We start from the raw sequence: 20528 nt of genomic DNA on the forward strand, positions 1-20528 counted from the left end.
CACTGTAAAGCACTTGGAATAGTCCCTGGAACTTTGTTAATGGTCCAAAGAATAGTGTCTGAAACTCTATTATTAAAGCTTAACAAGTCTCATTATAATAACATAAGCCACTATAATATTGTACTCTATTTTTATGGGTCGCTAAGTGACTTAATGCCAATTTATTTCCACTGAACTAAAAACAGTTTACCATTCATGCCCCCACAGTGAGTCACTGCAATTACAGGAAGCATAATTTCCAACTTTCATTTCAGCTTTCAGTGAGCCCCTACAATTGCGATGCCCAAAATGCATGGTCCTTCTTTCTGAGACATCAGCTCAACAGGTAATTTCTACAAACTACAGATGAGAAAACTGGGGCTCACAAAGTGATTTATCCAACTATTAAGTTAGAAATTTAAATCCAGGGCGCCTGGGTGGCTCAGATGTTAAGCGTCTGCCTTTGGCTCGGGTCATGATCCCAGGGTCCTGGGATCGAGTCCCACATCCGGCTCCCTGCCCCGCGGGAAGCCTGCTTCTCCCTCTCCCACTTCCCCTGCTTGTGTTCCTGCTCTTGCTCTCTCTCTGTCAAATAAATAAATAAAATCTTTAAAAAAAAAAAGAAAGAAAGAAATTTAAACCCAATCTATCAAAAGTTCCAATAAAATATTTTATGTTGTCATGGATTCTTCATATTCTAAGTTTGTTAATCACTGCCCTATAGCCATTCAGCCTGATCTAGGCTACACGGGAGCTACTGTACTATAAACTTTAGAAATTTTGCCCATCATTCATTCAATAAAAATTTCCTTTAAAGTGCTGAGTATTTACCAGGCACTGTCCTACATGCTAGGAACAAAGTACTGAATGAAACTATCAAAGTCTTTGCTCTCAAGAAGCCTATAATGTGGAGTGCCTAGGTGGCTCAGTCATTAGGCGTCTGCCTTCGGCTCAGGTCATGATCCCGGGGTCCTGGGATCGAGCCCCGCGTCGGGCTCTCTGCTCAGCAGGAAGCCTGCTTCTCCCTCTCCCACTCCCCCTGCTTGTGTTCCCTCTCTCGCTGTGTCTCTCTCTGTCAAATAAATAAAATATTAAAAAAAAAAGTCTATAATGTATCCCCATCAACCCAATGTTGGCACATAAAAGACATTCAAGAAATAATTATTCAGTGATCATGCCACTTAGCGTAAAGAACAATGATTCTTAATGTTTTCTAAGTTACAGACCCTTTTGAGAATCTCATGAAAGCTCTCTTTTCAGAAAAAATGTACACATGCACATAAAATATTACATAAAACTTCTGGGAGTCAAGGACCCTCTGAAACCTCAGATTAAGAACTCCTGATCTAGTGAGAAAATATTGTGTTAAGAATCTCTTCTGATTTTCTGCTGTAGACTAACTATCCCTGACTCATAGCTTCCCCACCATCTCTTCCTTTCCTCAAATAATCACAAGAATTCTGTCAATCTGCTTTGGCATTAGATCAGATAAGAGTACTTAGTTAAGTGTCAATTTCTTTAACCAGGAAGATGGCTTAACAAACATACATAGATGTTTATGATTTAAAGGAAAAACAAAAAAAACCCTTCATACCTAAGGGCAATTTTAGGTTCCTCAGGTCCCAACACATGTGTTACAATTCCTTTCCCCTGTTAAACAAGACTTCCCCGGTCTCCCAACCTTGTACCTGCAAAGCATTGACAACTCGAATTGGATGTTCCTCTCCCAGAGCCTGGATGCAGTGTTGAAATAAGCAATTAATATTATCCTTAATCTTCATTAACTCCTCACCATCAAGAGATTCCAGCTTGCCTTCTAGGTACTCCAAATTCACCTACCAAGGAAAGAGTAAGGGTGTTATTCTTAGTAACATTTTTAGTGAATTGTATTTAATGTGAGTGCATTTTTAGTGTAGCACCTAGAACATGAGAAGGCAATTTCAGTTACCAGGAAAATCCAGAGATATCAAGTTTACCTTCATAAGGAAGAGCTCCTCCCAAAATCGAGGACTGCACTTACTGGGGTCCTCTGTCTGAAACGAGAAAATAAGCAGGTTCAATATCCCCAGCTAACACTGAAGCATTAAGAATACATCTGAAAGGGGGCTCCTGGGTGGCTCAGTCAGTTGAGCGTCCAACTCTCGGTTTCAGCTTAGGTCATGATCTCAAGGTGGTAGGATCGAGCCCAACCTCGGGTTCTGCACTGGGTGGGGAGTCTGCTTAGGATTCTCTCCCTCTCCCTCTGCCACTTCCCCAGCTTACATGCACATATAATCCCTCTCCCTCTCTCTCTAAAATAAATAAATTTTAAAAAAGAAAGAATACATCTGAAAGGGTCACTTACACATAATCAATGTTACCTTTCAACATTAACTTTGAAAATGCTTGGTCATTCTATACTGTTATAACAGTGAACAATAGTTTTAGAGGCTTTTTTCCCCCAAAATGGAAGACACTGTGCATAGATATATATTCCCTGTGCCAAAAGTTAAATAATGGCTCAAAGAATCTCCCTCAAATCTTTCTCTTCTAGCAAGATGTGAACCTAACCATCCAAATAAGATAGTCACATTATGATATGTCCCCACCACATCTGTAGGTCTTCAAAGGCCTTTCACATACATGAAATACAACGGCCCAGAGAGCCAGGTATGGTAGATATTATCAGTATCCTCCTTTTAGCTGGGGCACCTGGGTAACTCAGTCAGTTAAGTGTCTGCCTTCAGCTCAGGTCATGATCCCAGGGTCTGGGGATTGAGCCCCAAGTCAGGCTCCTTCCTCAGCAGGGAGTCTGCTTCTCCTTCTGTCCCTCTCCCAACTTGTACTCTCTCTCCTTCTCTGCCCCTCTCAAAAAAATAAATAAAATCTTAAAAAAAAAAAAAAGTATCCTCCTTTTAGGAAAGAGGATCCACAGTCACTTACACTGGTACAGGAGCCAGAACCCAGACCACATAAGCAATACTGCCATGGTTTTACAACATCCTGTGTTGACTGCTCTTACTACTTGCCCTCCTGTATGCATTTAGTTCTCTGTACAGAGCTTTTAATATGCTCTTTCCTTAATTCAAATTGGTCCAAAAGGTTAACAAAATTACAGCTCTAAAATCTAAATCTTCTTAGTAATAATTTTCAAACATTAAAGAGTCAAAGGCTTCTGGTTAAGGAGCAAAATAAGAAAAAGAGAACTTCTACTTTAAGGAAAGCTAATGACATAAAACCAGTAGGTCCTGACCTTTTAAAATTACTACCAAAATAAATAAATAAATAAAAGTACTACCAAGAACTAATATCTTCATTAGTTAAGAATTCCTGATCTAATAAGAAAATACTATACTAGGAATCTCTTCTGAATGTTTAACTGAGAATGACACAGAGAAGCAACATTTCTGGCCTTCTCATAAGGTGCTCCTTCAGTGATTTTTTTCTACCCCTTTCTCCTAGGAGGGGTCACACTCACACTTTGGCTCTCACAATTTTTTTTTCAAGATTTTATTTATTTATTTCAGAGAGAGAGAGAGAGAGAAAGCACATGAGAGGGGGGAGGGTCAGAGGGAGAAGCAGACTCCCTGCTGGGCAGGGAGCCCGATGCGGGACTCGATCCAGGGACTCCAGGATCATGACCTGAGCCGAAGGCAGTCGCTTAACCAACTGAGCCACCCAGGCGCCCAATTCTTTTTTTTTTTAATTAATTTATTAATTTGAGAGAAAGCACAGCGGAGAGAGACAGAGGGAGATGGAGAGTCTTAAGCAGACTTCGGGCTGAGTGCAGAGCCAACGTGGGGCTCTATCTCACAACCCCAGGATCACAACCTAAGCCAAAACCAAGAGTCAGACACTTAACCAACTGCACCACCCAGGCTCCCCTTGACTCTTACACTTCTGTAATGTCATTTTGTTACCTATATATGAAACTCAAGACTACTCATGGAGTTGGCACTTCCCATCCTCAAAGTTCATTCAATCAACAGTCCTATGTATGCCAACCTTACTTAACATAGAAAGAACCCTAATAGGATCCAAGTACCCACTCATTTTCTCTGTATAACCACCTGTACTGACCTGTGCAATTCTGTATTAATTTTCTGCATATCAAACTCTATCTCTAAGGCTTGCCCAGAAAAAAAGGTTTTATTTGATCGCATTATTTATTCTGGACCATGTGGCAAAGTTGAACAAGTAAGGGCTGTAGAGTCAAACACTAGGGTTCAAACCATGGCTCCATCACCTTCCAGCTATCATCCCCAGTTTCCTCATCTGAAAAATGCTTTTACGTGGCACATGTGAAAACATGGCACTCTTGCAGCATTCTTATCAGAATTAGAGTTAATGTACTTAGTGATGCACTTAGACGCCAGGCACATGGTAGAAATTCAATATATGGTGGGGTGCTTGGGTGGTTCAGTCATTAAGCGTCTGCCTTCAGCTCAGGTCATGATCCCGGGGTCCTGGGATCAAGCCCCACATCAGGCTCCCTGTTCAGCAGGAAGCCTGCTTTCCCTCTCCCACTCCCCCTGCTTGTGTTCCCTCTCTCACTGTCTCTCTGTCAAAAAAAATAAATAAAATCTTAAAAAAGAAAAAAAAGAAATTCAATACAATGGTAACTCTTTTTATAAGTATTATGCCATTTTATATGCACTACTTACGATCAGAATTTCAGAAGGCAAGTACCTCTGCAGGATAACCCTCCCTGACAGAGTAGATTTCACAACAAAGGCTTGGACTGTGGTCAATCAGCAGTTATGAAGACCCAAAGAAATCCTCAATCCAATCGCTAATAATTTGTCAGTGATCTTATATAGTTGGGAGAATGTGATAGACTAAGCAATTGTTCTGTCCACTAACAACTTGAGATGGAATATAATAGTTAATCTTTTTTTTTTTAAGATTTTATTTATTTATTTAACAGAGAAAGAGAGAGTGAGAGAGAGCATGAGCAGGGTGAAGGGCAGAGGGAGAAGCAGACTCCCCACTGAGCAGGGAGCTGAACGTGGGGCTCGATCCCAGGACTCCGGGATCATGACCTGAGCCGAAGGCAGATGCTTAACCAACTGAGCCATCCAGGCGCCCCAAGAGTTCATCTTTTAAAAATAATTGAATCATAGAATTCTAGAGCCAAAAGGAATTTCAAGGGACATCTAGGATAGAAGAGTACTTACATTGGATCATACGGAAAACAAGTCTTTCTTAAAGATATTTAAAAAAAAAAGCTCAGGAGCTTTACTCCCTCTTTCAATTGTTTTACTGAGGTCATAGCAATAATCTATAAGAACAACATAACAGCAATCTTTATTAATTAATACATGATCATAATTTCTACCATGAGAGAGCTCACACTCACTCTCACCCTTGCTCTCTCTTTCTCCCTCTGAAGAACTGAAAGGTAATAGGCAGGGGTGAGCCTATTTCTCATTTTGGAACAAGAAACTAAGGAGTCAAGCTGTGCAGAATTGTCAGAGCTCCGAGCCTTACCATAAAGATCTCATCATACATCAGCACCACCTTTTCCTTCAGTGGTTTTTTGGAGGCTGAAGATTTCCGGAGCAAACCCCCTCGTTTCTCCACCTGTGCCATAGTCAGAGAATCTGTGAAAAGAAAGCCACAGTCAGTGCTATAAATGCTCTCCAAGATGCTGGACAGTCTGTTGAAAGCTTTCAAAGGGAAATTTTTTAGGAAGAAGAAAAAATGATAAACAGCCAGGTAATAGATCTTGTGCATCTGTCCAACACCCCATCCCCTGACCAAGTAATTTCAAGGCTTAAATCATTACTTGGCCTACAGCAAAACACATTTTACATCTTTAAAACATGCCAGTAGACAAGGCTTACAGCAGATCCAAAAGCAAGAAGGAAAGTGTAACTAGCTCCATCTATAATAGATCTGGCCATATATTTGAAGTTGATGGAAGGAAGGCTGCAAAGCACACATTGCCCACAGACTGATGGTGAAGTTAAATTTCAAGTATTGATTGACTTTAGGACCATTAAGGCAGGAAGTGTGCTGCAGACTGATGTGCTCCATTGATTTCCCCAAAGTAAGTAGGTCCTCATCACTGCAAAGTACTTGGCCTTCACTGCCTCATAAATCACACTGCACTTGACTGTCTTCAGAAATTCCTCTGGAAAGAGACCCAAGACAGAAAATAGCAGTTATAAGAACAAAAATTAAATCTGATTTCAAAATAACTGGATATAACAATATACTTCTTTCAAATCTAATTATATATATATTTATAACACTACTGCAGATTAAACCTCGTGTATTTTTCAATTCTATATAAAAGCAATTCCATGAATCATGCCCAAATTTCCCATCTTGTTTCAAGGAATTTCAATTTTTTTTTTTTTGGAATTTCAATTTTTTACAACTAAGAACTTAAAATCCCACAGGTCTCCACTGTGGATTTATACATTTCCCCTCACTTCCCAGATTCTTTCTACTGTTGACAAAGACAAAATTCCTGTCTCTCTCTTAAATTCTAGGCTCTAGTTGTGAAACTTAATCTCACCCAATGGGAAGTATGGGCAGTAGCAAGGAGCCTGATTTTACTTCCAGACAAATCCAAAGCAGCAGAATAAAATTAATTTTGTTCAATGACTTTTAGAAAATATGTGCTATGGGGCACCTGGGTGGCTCAGGGGGTTAAGCATCTGCCTTCGGCTCAGGTCATGATCCCAGGGTCCTGGGATCGAGCCCCACGTCGGGCTCTTCTCCCTCTCCTCCCCGCTTGTGCTCTCTCTTGCTATCTCTGTCACTATCTGTCTCTCTCTCAAATAAACAAAATCTTTTAAAATATATATAGAGAGAGAAAATATGTGCTATCTTTCAAATCAAAATCAAAATTTTGAGGAAGAGATGCATCCAATAGCATAAAAGAATATATCTCAGAGATTGTCTTTCTTTAATACATACAGCTAAAAAGGAGATTTACCTTTGAGCATAAAAAAACACAAAGCACAGAAAATTTCTCCAACTAGATATGAAGCATCTTTAGCACAGGGACTACATCTTATCCTTTTTCTATAAGCACCTGGCTCAGGGTATATGCTCAGTGTATGCTCATCACTGACTGATTCTGAAATGGCGGGGGGGACCTGAAAAGTCCTAGATGTGACCTAAAATTTTATTAAGAACTAATCTCTATCAAGGCCTCACTAAGTCCTCAAATTCCATTATGGTCCAGAGAAAACTGAAGGAAAAAATAACAACAAAAAGAGAAGATGCTTTTGGGCAATTTGTACTATATTGATCATGGCTTTGCCTTAAAGCATGAAATACAGCCTCCGTTCAAAACATTCCTGTGTCTTTTAAATAGGTTGTCAAGAGGAAGATGTCCTTATCGGGGGAAAATAAATTGGAAATCAACAGGATCTCATTAAAATAAATCAAAAGCAATGCAATTCTAAGCTTAGTGGATATAGATCTTTCATGTGTTCAGCTTCAACCAGTTGATTAGTGGGAATAGCAGGAACCACGAGTTCCTTGATGTGAAAAGTACCTGTTCACAAACAGGCCCCTCTGAGGATTTATAATTGGGTTACAGCAATCAATGTCCACCCCAAATCTAATAAACTCACTTTCCCTATTTCAGAATCAATACTTTCTAATAAGCAAAAGGGAACAGGAGAGGAGGGAAAAAACAATTCCAATCCAAAGTACCAAGTTCCTAAGAAGTTAAATTATTTTCATCACTCTCCCTCCATTCGGAGCCTCATGTCATTAGTCTCTGTCATCATGGGAGGCAAGTGTAATTTACCACCAACGCTTGTCTGAAATGTGACTGGAAACTAACATAGTCTCCTCCTCCTGCCAGCACTTCTACCCAAGGAACACAAAAAAGGTGTTCTGAGGGTGGTGGACTAAGAGAAGTGCAGAACCCCTAAAAGTTTTTTGGGGGATTTCAGAAATTAAGCCTCTGCTCTTAAATTTGAAAGTAAAATATCTGACTGGTAGAGCACATCAGTAATGGGAGTGTAATTTATGTCCTCCCAGTGTTTTTCTTCTCTTTCACAACCCTTCTCTTTGTAGAAAACCAGAAGCAGCTGAGGAGCAGCAAGGCATAATGGAACAACCAACCAGCAGAACTGAGACTACAATACAGGTGTCCTAACCACCTACATGACACTAAGTCACTGTGTTCCTAGTTTCCTTACATGTAAAACAAGGAGACTGAACTAGACAAATCACTGAATGATCCTCTCAGCATCACTGAAATACCACAAATACATAAGAAACACCTAAATATTGTAAAGTACTAGTTTAGGCACTATGGGGTTACAAAGAGGAAACAACAGACCTGATCCTCTAGGAGCTCACGATCTATTGGCAGAGCTGGACGCATAATAACCACACAGCACAAGACAAATGATGAGAAACAGAGTAAAAGTACAAAGAAAATGCTATGGTACCATGAGGAAGGGAAAGAAGCATTCTATGACTACACTATGACCTCTGTTGATCCGGGATTTTAAATCCTGCTGGCGAAGAAGCAAATACAGCAAAGCCACAGTAATCCCACAAAAATGTCACCTTAGACTTTAACACAGTTTCTCAGAAATAAGATATGACAGGCAAAGCATAAAAGAGAATCAGGCAACATATCAATACTAATTTCACCTACCATCAAACTTAGGAATGGTTTCAAATCCCCCCAACCCAATGGTAAATCAATGAAGTCTTTTATTCCTAAACCTCAGGGACTGCTGGTCCCATGACCCGCAGCACAACTTCTCTCTGAAAGACTCGAGTCATACAACTTTTTAAGAATATCTTTAGGCAATCCAGCCACAAACATCTTAAGTGCACATCACTTCACATCCCTTCAGGATAAAACAACCAAATATCAAGATTTTATTTTTATTTTTTTAAAGATTTTATTTATTTAAGAGACAGAAAGAGCACAAGCAGGGGTGAGGGGGCAGTGCACAGAGGGAGAGGGAGAAGCAGGCTGAGCAGGGAGCCTGCTGTGGGGTTCAATCCCAGGACCCTAGGACCATGACCTGAGCCAAAGGTAGACACTTAACCAACTGAGCCACACAGGTGCCCCAAGATTTTAAAACCTAAAGCCAAACTCTTCCAATGTCTAATATGCAAGAAATGCTAGTTATATTTAGCTATTCATTTATTGTCTTTCTGAACACAACACGATACATGCCAACTCTAGTATCAGAAAATTAATTTAATAGAAATTCTAATTTCCGAAGAGTTAATAGTTAATCTATCAAAAGTCTTAGTATTGTATCTTTATGATATGATGGATGTTAACAAAACCTCTTGAGCGGGCACCTGGGTGACTCAGTCGTTAAGCGTCTGCCTTTGGCTCAGGTCATGATCCCGGGATCCTGGGATCAAGCCTCACATCAGGCGCCCTGCTCGGCGGGAAGCCTGCTTCTCCCTCTCCCGCTCCCCCCTGCTTGTGTTCCCTCTTGTGTCTCTCTCTGTCAAATAAATAAATAAAATCTTTAAAAAAAAACTTACTGAAGTAATTAATTCACAATATATGTAAATAAAACCATCACGCTATGCACCTTATACACTGATGTATGTCAATTATTTTTCAATAAAACTGGAAAAAATCTAAAAACAAAACATCTTGGGCTTTAATCCCAATTCTTATACACTCATACTATAACCTTTAGTTTTCTTTCCTTCCCTGGGCTTCAATCTGCCAATCTGTAAAAAGAAGCAGTGGCAAGGATATGCAGAAAAGGGAACCTCTGTGCACTGCTGGGAATGTAAATTGGTATAGCCACAACAGAAAACAGTAGAGGTTCCTCAAAATATTAAAAATAAAACTATGATATGATCCAGCAGTCCCACTTCTGTGTATATATCCAAAGGAAACGAAATCACTGTCTTGAAGAGATATCTGCAGCCCGATGTTCACTGCAGCATTATTCACAATAGCCAAGATTTGGCAACAACGTAGGTGTCTATCAATGAATGAATGGATAAAAAAAATGTGGTACACACATACAATGGAATATTATTCCGCCATAAAAAAGAAGGAAATCCTGCCATTTGCAACAATATGAATATGCTTATGTGAGGTGATGGATTAGGTGATGATGAATGTGTTAACTAACCTTAGCATGGTAATCATTTCATATGTATCAAATCATCACACTGTATACCTTAAAGTGATATGCCAATGTTATATATCAATTATAATCTCCATAATATATCAATTATATCTCAATAAACCAGGGAATAAAAAAGCCATGGAATAACTCTCTGTAGTCTTCCAAATTTAATCGCCTACGGCTGTAGGTTCATACTGGTAATGGACTGTTAGCAAGTATCACCCTCTTTTCACTGTTGAGGGAGGCTTCAACCAAAACACTATAGGTAGATGCTGAGGTAAACATCCTAAAACATTTCACCCAGTACATAAGAAAAGAAAAAGGAGAAGAAAAGAAAAAAGGAAAGGAGAAAGACAGAAAATGTATAAAAACAAGTGTGCCCATCATCTAGAAAGAAATAATGCACAGGTCAGGCATTCATTCACTCCACAGATACTTACTGAGCACCTTTCAGGTGCTAAGCACTAGGGATACAGCAGTGAACAAGACAGACAAGAAAACAGAGTTTTCATTCCAGAGGGGGGAAAGACAACAAACCTGTTGAGACAGAGATAAGTACCTTGATGACTACATTAGACTGGGGGATTAAAGTAGGCCTCTATGACAAGTGATATGTGGGCAGATCAGAATAACAGAAAGGAAACAGCCATGTGAAAGTCTCAGGAAAAGTGTTTCAAATACAGGGAACTGCAAATGCAAAGGCTCCCAGATTTGAACATACTTGGCATGTTCAAGAAATGGAAATGCCAGAGTGCCTAGATTATAGTATAAACATTCCCTTTTTGAAATGTCATTGTAAAGTGTTTTGAAGTAGGCATTTCATGTTTGTGTGAGTTTTTTTCTTACATAAAGAGAATTCAAATGTCCATCGGCAGAGTAGGAAGAGTATAACATATTCATGTGATAAAGTACTACCCAGAATGAGTAGTTTTTTAAAATGAGTTTTTTTAACCCAGAAATTTAAAAGAACAAATTATTGAAACAATATTGATAAATTTCACAGATGTTGAATAAAAACCTCTGAAAGAAAAAAGTAAAAATAAATGAGTCCAATTACACGAAGTTCAAAAACAGCAAAATTAATCTATGGTGACAGAGGTCAGAATAGTAGTTACTCTGGGGGATATGAATGAGAAGGAGCACAAGGAAGCCTTCTTAGATGCTGAAAACATGCTCTATCTTGATTGGAGTGGAGGTAACACAAATGTGTACATGTTTAAAAAAACTCATCAAGTTGTACATTTTACATTATGTAAGCTATTCCTCAATCTAAAAAAAAAAAACCGGTGCATTCATGCATATATGAAAATTAACAGCACCCATGCAGAATACTAGAACAGAGGCTAGTAGGGATCCTGACTTGTACCCTCAGGACACCAATCAAAAATAACAATTAGGGGCACCTGGGTGGCTCTTCATTTAGGCTCAGGTCATGATCACAGGTTGTGGGATCAAGCCCCAGGTGGGCTCGTGCTCATGCTCAGTGCTGAGCGTGGAGTCTGCTTATGCCTCGCCCTCTGCCCCGCCCCCCGCTTGCACACAAGTGCACTCTCCCTCTCTCTCAAATAATCTTTGAGAAAGAAAGAATTAACAATTGCTTAGCACTTACGCACCATGCACTGTTCTAAGCATTTCATATATATTAATTGGTTTTATCCTCACGGACCTATGATCCAGGAACTTTACAATAAGAAAACTAAAGCATAAAAAAAAAGAAAACAAAAGCATAAAGTGGTTTAAAAAAAAATTACCATTGTGAGAGTAGGGACTCAAACCCAGACGGCCACACGTTAGAGTCCCTGCTCTTTTTTGAAGAAGTTTATTATTTATTTGTTAGTTTGTTTATTGTTAGAGAGAGCGCGCGTGCTTGAGTGGGAAGGGGCAGAGGGAGAAGAGAGAGAATCCCAAGCAGGCTCCGCAGGCTCTGCACTCAGCACTAAGCCAGACACGGAGCTCGATCTCACAACCCTGAGATCATGACCTCAGCTGAAATCAAGAGTCGAACGCTGGGGCACCTGTGTGGCTCAGTCGATTAAGCGTCTGCCTTCAGCTCAGGTCATGATCCCAGAGTCCCAAGACTGATCCCCGCATCGGGCTCTCTGCTCAGCGGGGAGTCTGCTTCTCCCTCTGCCCCTCACCCCTCTCGTGCTCTGTCTCTCTCACTCTGTCTTAAATAAATAAAATCTCAAAAAAAAAAAAAGTCAAACGCTTAACCGACTGAGCCACCCTAAGGGCCCCTAGAGTCCCTCTTCTTAACCACTATGCTACACTGTCTCTCAAAAGGCAGAGCAGTGGGCAGAAGTTGTATAACCTACATATAAACAAAGCTGAGGCTCTGCAGAGAAACTGCAACCAGGTTCCAGGTAAGTGAGGAGGAAGAATATATACCCATTGATCTTGATGAACAAACTTTGGGGTGTCCAGGTATCTTGAGTTTCAACACTCTAGTTTGCCAGTGGGTAGAGGTGCCACCGTAAATAGTAAAAGATACACATGCATGTCTGAAACATGCATATGTATATAAATATTGATAATGGTAAAGTGATATACAAATGAATGGAAGGGTAGAAAACTTAGAAGAAAACACTGGAGGGGTGCCTGGGTGGCTCAGTCGTTAAGTGTCTGCCTTCGGCTCAGGTCATGATCCCAGCGTCCTGGGATCAAGCCCCACGTCGGGCTCCCTGCTCCGCAGGAAGCCTGCTTCTCCCTCTCCCACTCCCCCTGCTTGTGTTCCTGCTCTCGCTATCTTTCTCTGTGAAATAAATAAATAAAATCTTTAAAAAAAAAAAAAAAGAAGAGGGGCGTGTGGGTGGTTCAGTCGTTAAGCGTCTGCCTTCGGCTCAGGTCATGATCCCAAGGTCCTGGGATCGAGCCCCGCACCAGGCTCCCTGCTCCGCGGGAGGCCTGCTTCTCCCTCTCCCACTCTCCCTGCTTGTGTTCCCTCTCTTGCTGTGTCTCTCTCTGTCAAATAAAATCTTTAAAAATAAAAAAAAAGAAGAAGAAGAAGAAAACACTGGAGAGGAATCTGTCTAGTAAAGTTGATAGATATATCCAATATGGTAACTGAAGAAAAAAAAACCAGCTGAAACACACTGATATCCACTACAAGATTTAATTGATAATATTTTAATTGAGCTTAGCCAGTGTTCTAAGGATAATTCTCCCCCAAAATTTGATAACGAATGGAAAGATACAGTAAGACAGAAAGATGAAATAGAGAGTAAGTCAAGTATAAATCTGTACAGCCCTGAGCTTAGGAAAAATTATGCTTTCCCACCACAGAGCTGCGATCAATTGTTGCAGAATCTCCTGAGGTGCCTCCTGAAAATACAGATCCCTAAGCCCCCTTTCCCCACTACTGAAACTGACTTTTCAAGATAAGGACTAAGGGGTCTAGATTTGTTTTTGTATTTTTTTTTAAATTTTTTTAGGATAGTTGACACTAAGGGTCTAGATTTTTAATAAGCACCCCAGGTCAGTGGTTCTCAACTGTGGTAATTTTGCCATCCAGGGAACATCAATGAACAGAGACATTTTTGGCTGTCACAACTGGGAAAGGAGAATCTACTAGGTAGAGGCCAGGGATGCTGCTAAACATCCTACAATGCACTGGGTAGTTCCCACAACAAAGAATTACTGGCCCAGTATGTCAATAGCACTGAGACTGCAAAACCCTGCCCCAAGTCATTCTGATGCTCACTAAAGTTTGAGAAGTACTCATTAAAGCCTTAAACGCATCAAATGCTTTGAAAGGAGCATCTGGACATAAGACAATTTTGAGAGGATGAATAAAACTTGTCACCTCTAGAAAAGACACTGGAACAACCCTCATCTACTCCCAGCTCATTCTCCCCATATTAACTCACCAATGGCATCCCTTCCCTTAGGATCTTAGCCCCAGTTTGCCCATCTGTGAAAGATCACTACAAGACACACTGACTATAGTAATCCACAATGCTAGGTAAGGAGGATGAAAATCCTATCTGCCCAGAAGTTGTGGGTGAGTCAAATATCACCATTGTCTGATCACTGGCCATTCACCCAATACACAAGAGGAAGCAATATGTTTATAAAGCCAGAAATATAGTCTCCTGCCCTGGCTCTCCTCTAGAAGCAAGGGTGTGTGTGTGTGTGTTGGAAATAAAGCCAGAAATATAGTCTCCTGCCCTGGCTCTCCTCTAGAAGCAAGGGTGTGGGGGTGTGTGTGTGTGTGTCTAATCCTTAGGCAGAAGTTATCTGCGCCCTAAATTCTTCTGCAAGGCATACACACTCCCTGGAGGTAAATACTAGCACTATAAGCATTTAAGAGAAGGCAGGGCTGGGCGCCTGGGTGGCTCAGTTGGTTAATCAACTGCTTTCGGCTCAGGTCATGATCCGGAGTCCCGGGATCGAGTCCCACATTGGGCTTCCTGCTCAGCAGGGAGTCTGCTTCTCCCTCTGACCCTCTTGCCTCTCGTGCTTTCTAGCTCTCATTCTCTCTCTGAAATAAATAAAATCTTTAAAAAAAAAATTGGTTAAGAGAAGGTGGGGGGTGTGTGTGTGTGTGTGTGTCTCTCTCTAATCCTTAGGGGGAGGATATCTGCTCCCTAAGTTCTCCTGCAAGGCATATATACTCCCTGGAGGTAAATACTAGCACTATAAGCATTTAAGAGAAGGCAGGGTATTTCTACTTCCAAACCCTAACCCTTAACTTCTCAAACTAGTTCCTAACATGGCTCTTCCTTTCTGAAGGCCCGAGGATTTAGTTTCGCTGGATTCACATCCTACTGTTTGACATGATTCCTTGACACAGCCTCTCTCATAGCATGCGACACAGGTTCCCCCAATTCCACCCCACACACTGGCTCTAAAACAAGCATATAACGTCTTTCCATTTTCATGGATTTTTAGAGCTAGGTACTCCCCATCTCTCATATCTCCGAAATGAGAACAGAATGAGGCCTGCACTCATGAAGCCACCTCTTTGAATTCCTTTTATGGATAGGCCACCATCCCCTTATGCTATCACTTTTCTTTTTTTAAGTTCTGGAGATGGAATTCATCACTCATTCCACAGACTCCCAATCAAAGTCATATATAATAAATAACACTACTGAATACTCACTATATACTTGGCACTGTTCTTTTTTTAAAAGATTTTATTTATTTGAGAGAGAGAGCACGAGATGGGGGAGGGTCAGAGGGAGAAGCAGATTCCCCACTGAGCAGGGAGCCTGACGTGGGACTCGATCCTGGGACTCCAGGATCATGACCAGAGCCAAAGGCAGTCAGCCAACCAATTGAGCCACCCAGGCACCTCCCCTACTTGGCACTGTTCTAAGTGCTTTAAATATACTGTATTTAATCCTTACAACAATCAGATAAAGTAGGTACTATTACCATAATTTTACAATGAGGATTTCACTTTGCCCAAAGTAAAAGAGCCACTAAATCTTTCTCTCTGGTAGCCCTTCTCCCTATCAGAATATCCCATTAGTGCAAAAAATCAGGTGTTGACTAACCAAATACTCAAAATCCAGATTCAGCTAAAGTTCTGTGGAAACTCCAAACTAATATCCGTAATATCAACATTCCCACTCTATCCAAGAAAAGTCAGTCAACTCAGGACACTGACAAGCACCATCCCTACTTTCTAACTACTAGGAAAGAACCAGTATGATTCAGTAGGTACATGAGCCACTATGGGGCAGCATCCTCATCTTGCATGTCCTCGGACAGGGCTCATCTCAGAGTGGGTGTTTAGCCTATACTTGAAAGTGGAAGTAATTCAGGGACTTTCCCAAGACTAAGCTGTAAGTGGCAAAACCAGGAATTTCCCAATCCTTACTCTAGGTATCAGCCATTGTCTGCATCTACTAGAGATGAAGTAGCTTCACAGAAGAGAACTCAAGCCAGTCCCAAGAGAATCTACAGAGTCTGCCTACTTGCACTAAAAATACAGCTGAAGAGGCTTAAATAAACATGACTACCTCAGCTTCCCTTTCAAATTATTTTATACAAGACAGAATGCACTTGCACCTTCATTAAGGAGGAACCAACTCCAAATTGACAGGATTTCAGGCAACTTTAATTGAAAATCACATTTTTCTGACATCTCCCAAAATGAGAATTCATTTTAAGATCCTCTTCTCAATGAGCAGGAGCCTCCTGTAAATTAATACTATCTCCTGTTCAAGCCCTGAACTTCCTCAAGCAGCATGTCACTCAGAGCTTCATTTCCTTTCCTGTTGAACCATACAAGCCTCATGAATACCACCTAAGTATAAAATGAAAATTCTAAGACAGACTCCCATAATCTTCTTAAAGAAAGCCCAAAAGGCAACTGCAACCTTACAAAGTAAATGGATTTCCTACTGGCTTAATAACTAACATTTATCATACTTTATAATAGCCATAGTGTAAGACAAAAAGGGGTCCCAAAATTACAAAGTTATGGTCCCTGCCTTGAGAAGCTCATTGTTAAATGGAAGAAGTACATACTCTGATTATTCCTCATAAACAAACAAAATAAACATTTTTCCCAATATTTTTTTCATATTTGCCCTCACTTACTCAGAGCTATTGCCAAGATATTAAGCTCACCAGGCCTCTGTACTTCCAGCTGCCTACTAACATCTCCATATGCACACCTCACAAGCAACTGGATCTCAGCATACCAGACTATCTCCCTTATACTCTTTCCATAGTCACCCCAGCCCTTAAAAAAATCTGCTTTTTTAATCCATGTCCTGGTCAATGAAATTCCAAATTCACCCAATCTCTCAAATTACAAACCTTAGCCTACTCTCTTTCCCTAGTCACTAAGTCATGTTGCATCTCTCAGAAATACCTCTAAAATCCATTCCCCTCCTCTTCATTCCCACTGCCACACTTTATTCAGACTCTCAGTCAACTGCAACTCTAATTAGTCTCACTACTTCATTTCTCATGACTTTAATCCACACTTCTGTCACTCCCTAACATAAAAAACTCCAATGGCTCCCTACTCTCTTTTTAGTCTTATCTCCTGGCAATTTCCCTACCACACATCCTGTTTGGGACAAATTTTTTTTTTTAAGATTTTATTTATTTATTCATGAGAGACAGAGAAAGAGAGAGAGAGAGAGAGAAGCAGGCTCCCAAGGAGTAGGGAGCCCGATGTGGGACTCAATCCTAGGACCCTGGGATCATGACCTGAGCTGAAGGCAGATGCTTAACCATCTGAGCCACCCAGGCGCCCTGGGACAAATTTTTGACACTTAAACATCACGTTATTTTTTCTCTTCACACTTTCACCATCCCTTTGTGCATACTTTGCTCAACTGGAATGCCTTGCCTTATTTGTACAAGCTCCTACTCATCCTTCAAAACCCAACTCAATCTCTCTTCCCTGCAAAAATATCCCTGAGTCTCCCACACATGGCAGTATTCCCTTCACACTGTATAAATTCCTTTATATGGATATGTAACACACAGCACAATTTTTTTTTTTTTTTTAGATTTTATTTATTTGACGGAGAGACAGTGAGAGAGGGAACACAAGCAGGGGGAGTGGGAGAAGTAGGCTTCCCAGCTGAGCAGGGAGCCGGTTCAGGGCTCGATCCCAGGATCCTGGGATCATGACCTGAGCCAAAGGCAGACACTTAACCGACTGAGCCACCCAGGCGCCCCTACAATTTTCATATGAATACATTTCTCTGATGTCCCTGAGGAAAGATACTATCTCTAATCCAGTGCCAGTTACATAGTACATACTCAATAAATGTGTGTTGAGGGGCGCCTGGGTGGCTCAGTCGGTTAAGTGACTGCCTTCGGCTCAGGTCATGATCCTGGAGTCCCGGGATCGAGTCCCACATCGGGCTCCCTGCTCAGCGAGGAGCCTGCTTCTCCCTCTAACCCTCCCCCCTCTCATATACTCTCTTTCTCACTCTCTCAAAATAAATAAATAAATCTTTAAAAAATAAAATAAAATAAATGTGTGTTGAGTAAACAGTTCACCTTCATATATCCTGGATCAGTTTGTGATTTGGCTGTTTTCCCCAAATTTTGTGGATTTTTGAACTTAACTCTATGTGAGATTCCAACTTCCATAAATGTTTTTTTAAGGGTTTTTTTAAATTATATTATACAAATGTTGAAAAGAATGGAAATTCCCCCTTTACAATCCTAACAAGAAGGATCCACCTTTCCCTAGACTGATTTCCTATCCCAAAAGCTTTCACATAGGAAGTACTGTGCACATACAGCCAGCCAAAGAAACACCCCAAATAATTTCAATTAACTTGTGCTAAGGACAGGGGCACAAACCATAGTGCCCTGGTTTACAAAGTCACTGAGAGCTGACAATAGCAAAGAAATCGTTCTCGCTAAGCTCAAAACTTCTTCTGGAGAGAAAGAACTGGGGAGGGTCTGATGATCCAGAAACATTTTTCAAGTCTGGCCCAAGTTCCTACTTCTCCAGTCTCCAGAGGCAGCACTCCTCGGCCTCTGCTAGCTCTCCTTCCCCAAGGAACGAGCTTTTTCTCCTCTTCTTTCTTCCCCACACCTGCCTGGGTACAGGTTCGTTTCCCAGGCTCGCTCCAAGTAACCCCAAGAATACATGGCAGCTTCACTGATTCTGTGCATAGGGTGGGCTGAAGCCCATCGGTCAGAGACTGAAAAGAGGGGTAGGTTGAAGGCCCTTCCAAGGACAAATTAAGACCTCAACAGACGGGCCTACCTCTAACCCTTCTCAGAGGTCCTGCCCAAAGCCCTCATCCCAGGGCCAGGCTGGACTGGGCGGAAGGCCTCCCGAGGGCGGCGACAGCCTGAGGGGGAGAGGCTCCGGAGGCTGCTTGAGGCGTCGGGATCAGCCCCATGCTGGGGTCAAAGGTCAGCATCTCGGCCGCCAAGAGGGCGCAGCGGGGAGTGGGAAGGCCGCGACAGGCACCGGGAGGTCGGAGGGACTAGCCGCTGCAAAAGCAAAACGCTTCTCGCTCCGCTCCACCGCCCGGGCCCTGCCTCCCAGCCGCACGCAGACTCAGCCCGCCTCAGCAGCTGTCCTCCCTCCCTCTCCCCCCGCCACCACCGTCGTCCCCTAGGCGAGCGTAGGCCCCGCCCCTAGAGCCGCCTCGGGGCCAAGGCCTAGTCCGGCTGGAGCTGCAGGGGTTGGCCAGGTTCGGGGACCGGCCCGCGCGGATGCCGCTTACCGAGCCCCGGGCTCCTCCTCCACTACTCGGGCCGCTCACGGGCCCGCTCGCTCCCGACGCCACCGACGCCGCCGCTCCTCCGGGCTCACGGACGCGCTCCCGACCTCCCCCGACCCTTCCCCCGTCCCACGGTGCCCCGCCGGGTCCTAAAGCCCGCCGCGTGATAGGTACGTCCACGCCCGTTTCCTGAAGCTGGCTCGGACCACGGTTCCCAGCAAGCATCACACGGACTACAACTCCCGAAATGCACCGCGAGAAAGACTTTAGCAAAAGAAATATCTATTGAGGGTCTACTAGAGGCAAGTTGCAATTGTTTTTTAAAATACAGGAGAATTGGGGCGCCTGGGTGGCTCAGTCGTTAAGCGTCTGCCTTCAGCTCAGGTCATGATCCCAGGGTCCTGGGATCGAGCCCCGCATCGGGCTCTCCACTCTGCGGTAGGCCTGCTTCACCCTCTCCCACTCTCCCTGCTTGTGTTCCCTCTCTCGCTGTGCTGTGTCTCTCTCTGTCAAATAAATAAATAAAATCTTAAAAAAATAAATAAATAAAATAAAAAAATAAAATACAGGAGAATTATACATATACACTTTTTAAATACAGCAGACTCTGAACTGGGCAATTCCACTTCTAGGAATAAAAATGTATATGTTCCATGGGGCATCTGGGTGGCTCCGTGAGTTAAGCTGGGACTCTTGGTCTCAGCTCAGGTCTTGAGCTCAGGACCCGCATTGGGCTCCACGCTGGGTGGTGAGCCTACTTAAAAAAAAAAAAGAAAGAAAGAAAGAAAGGGTATGTTCCGGGATGTTTATTGCAACTTTGTAAATGAAAAATAGGAAACATCCATTCAACAGATATGTACTGTGTGCCTACTATGTGAAAAGCCCCATGTGTTAACTGGGCAGGTAACTTCCCTGAGTTTGGCTCTCTCTCTCAAATAAATAAATAAATAAATAAATAAAAATAAGGAAATCAAACCCACATCGAGCCCCACATCAGCCTCCGAGATCATCATGGAGTGTGCTTGGGATTCTCTCTCCTCACTCTGCCCCTCCCACTCGTACTCTCTCTCTCTAAAATAAATAAATAAATCTTTTTTTAAAAAGGAAGAAAGAGAAAAGGGCCCATAATAGAATTTAAAAACCAACATTTGGGGCGCCTGGGTGGCTCAGATGGTTAAGCGTCTGCCTTCGGCTCAGGTCATGATCCCAGGGTCCTGGGATCGAGTCCCGCATCGGGCTCCCTGCTCCTTTAGAGCCTGCTTCTCCCTCTGCCTCTCTCTCTCTCTCTCTGTCTTTCATGAATAAA

General features: G+C 42.2%; 1 protein-coding gene across 4 annotated transcripts in view; it reads right to left on the reverse strand.

Annotated features, from left to right (window-relative positions):
* The window catches only part of ARMH3 (armadillo like helical domain containing 3), a 181469-nt gene extending 162113 nt beyond the window's left edge, over nt 1-19356 (reverse strand). For 3 of the 4 annotated variants that reach the window (XM_027593642.2, XM_027593658.2, XM_027593649.2), the window contains exons 1-4: nt 19226-19356; nt 5449-5561; nt 1956-2012; nt 1668-1814 (exon numbers count right to left, since the gene is read on the reverse strand). In XM_027593642.2, coding sequence (XP_027449443.1) covers nt 1668-1814; nt 1956-2012; nt 5449-5550 — 306 coding nt within the window. In that variant the 5' untranslated portion in view covers nt 5551-5561; nt 19226-19356. The remainder of the gene's footprint in view (nt 1-1667; nt 1815-1955; nt 2013-5448; nt 5562-19225) is intronic. The other variant, XM_027593633.2, reaches the window with a different exon arrangement.
* Between the last annotated feature and the right edge of the window lie 1172 nt (nt 19357-20528).

This window comes from Zalophus californianus, chromosome 15, assembly GCF_009762305.2.
Source record: "Zalophus californianus isolate mZalCal1 chromosome 15, mZalCal1.pri.v2, whole genome shotgun sequence".
Taxonomy (NCBI): domain Eukaryota; kingdom Metazoa; phylum Chordata; class Mammalia; order Carnivora; family Otariidae; genus Zalophus; species Zalophus californianus.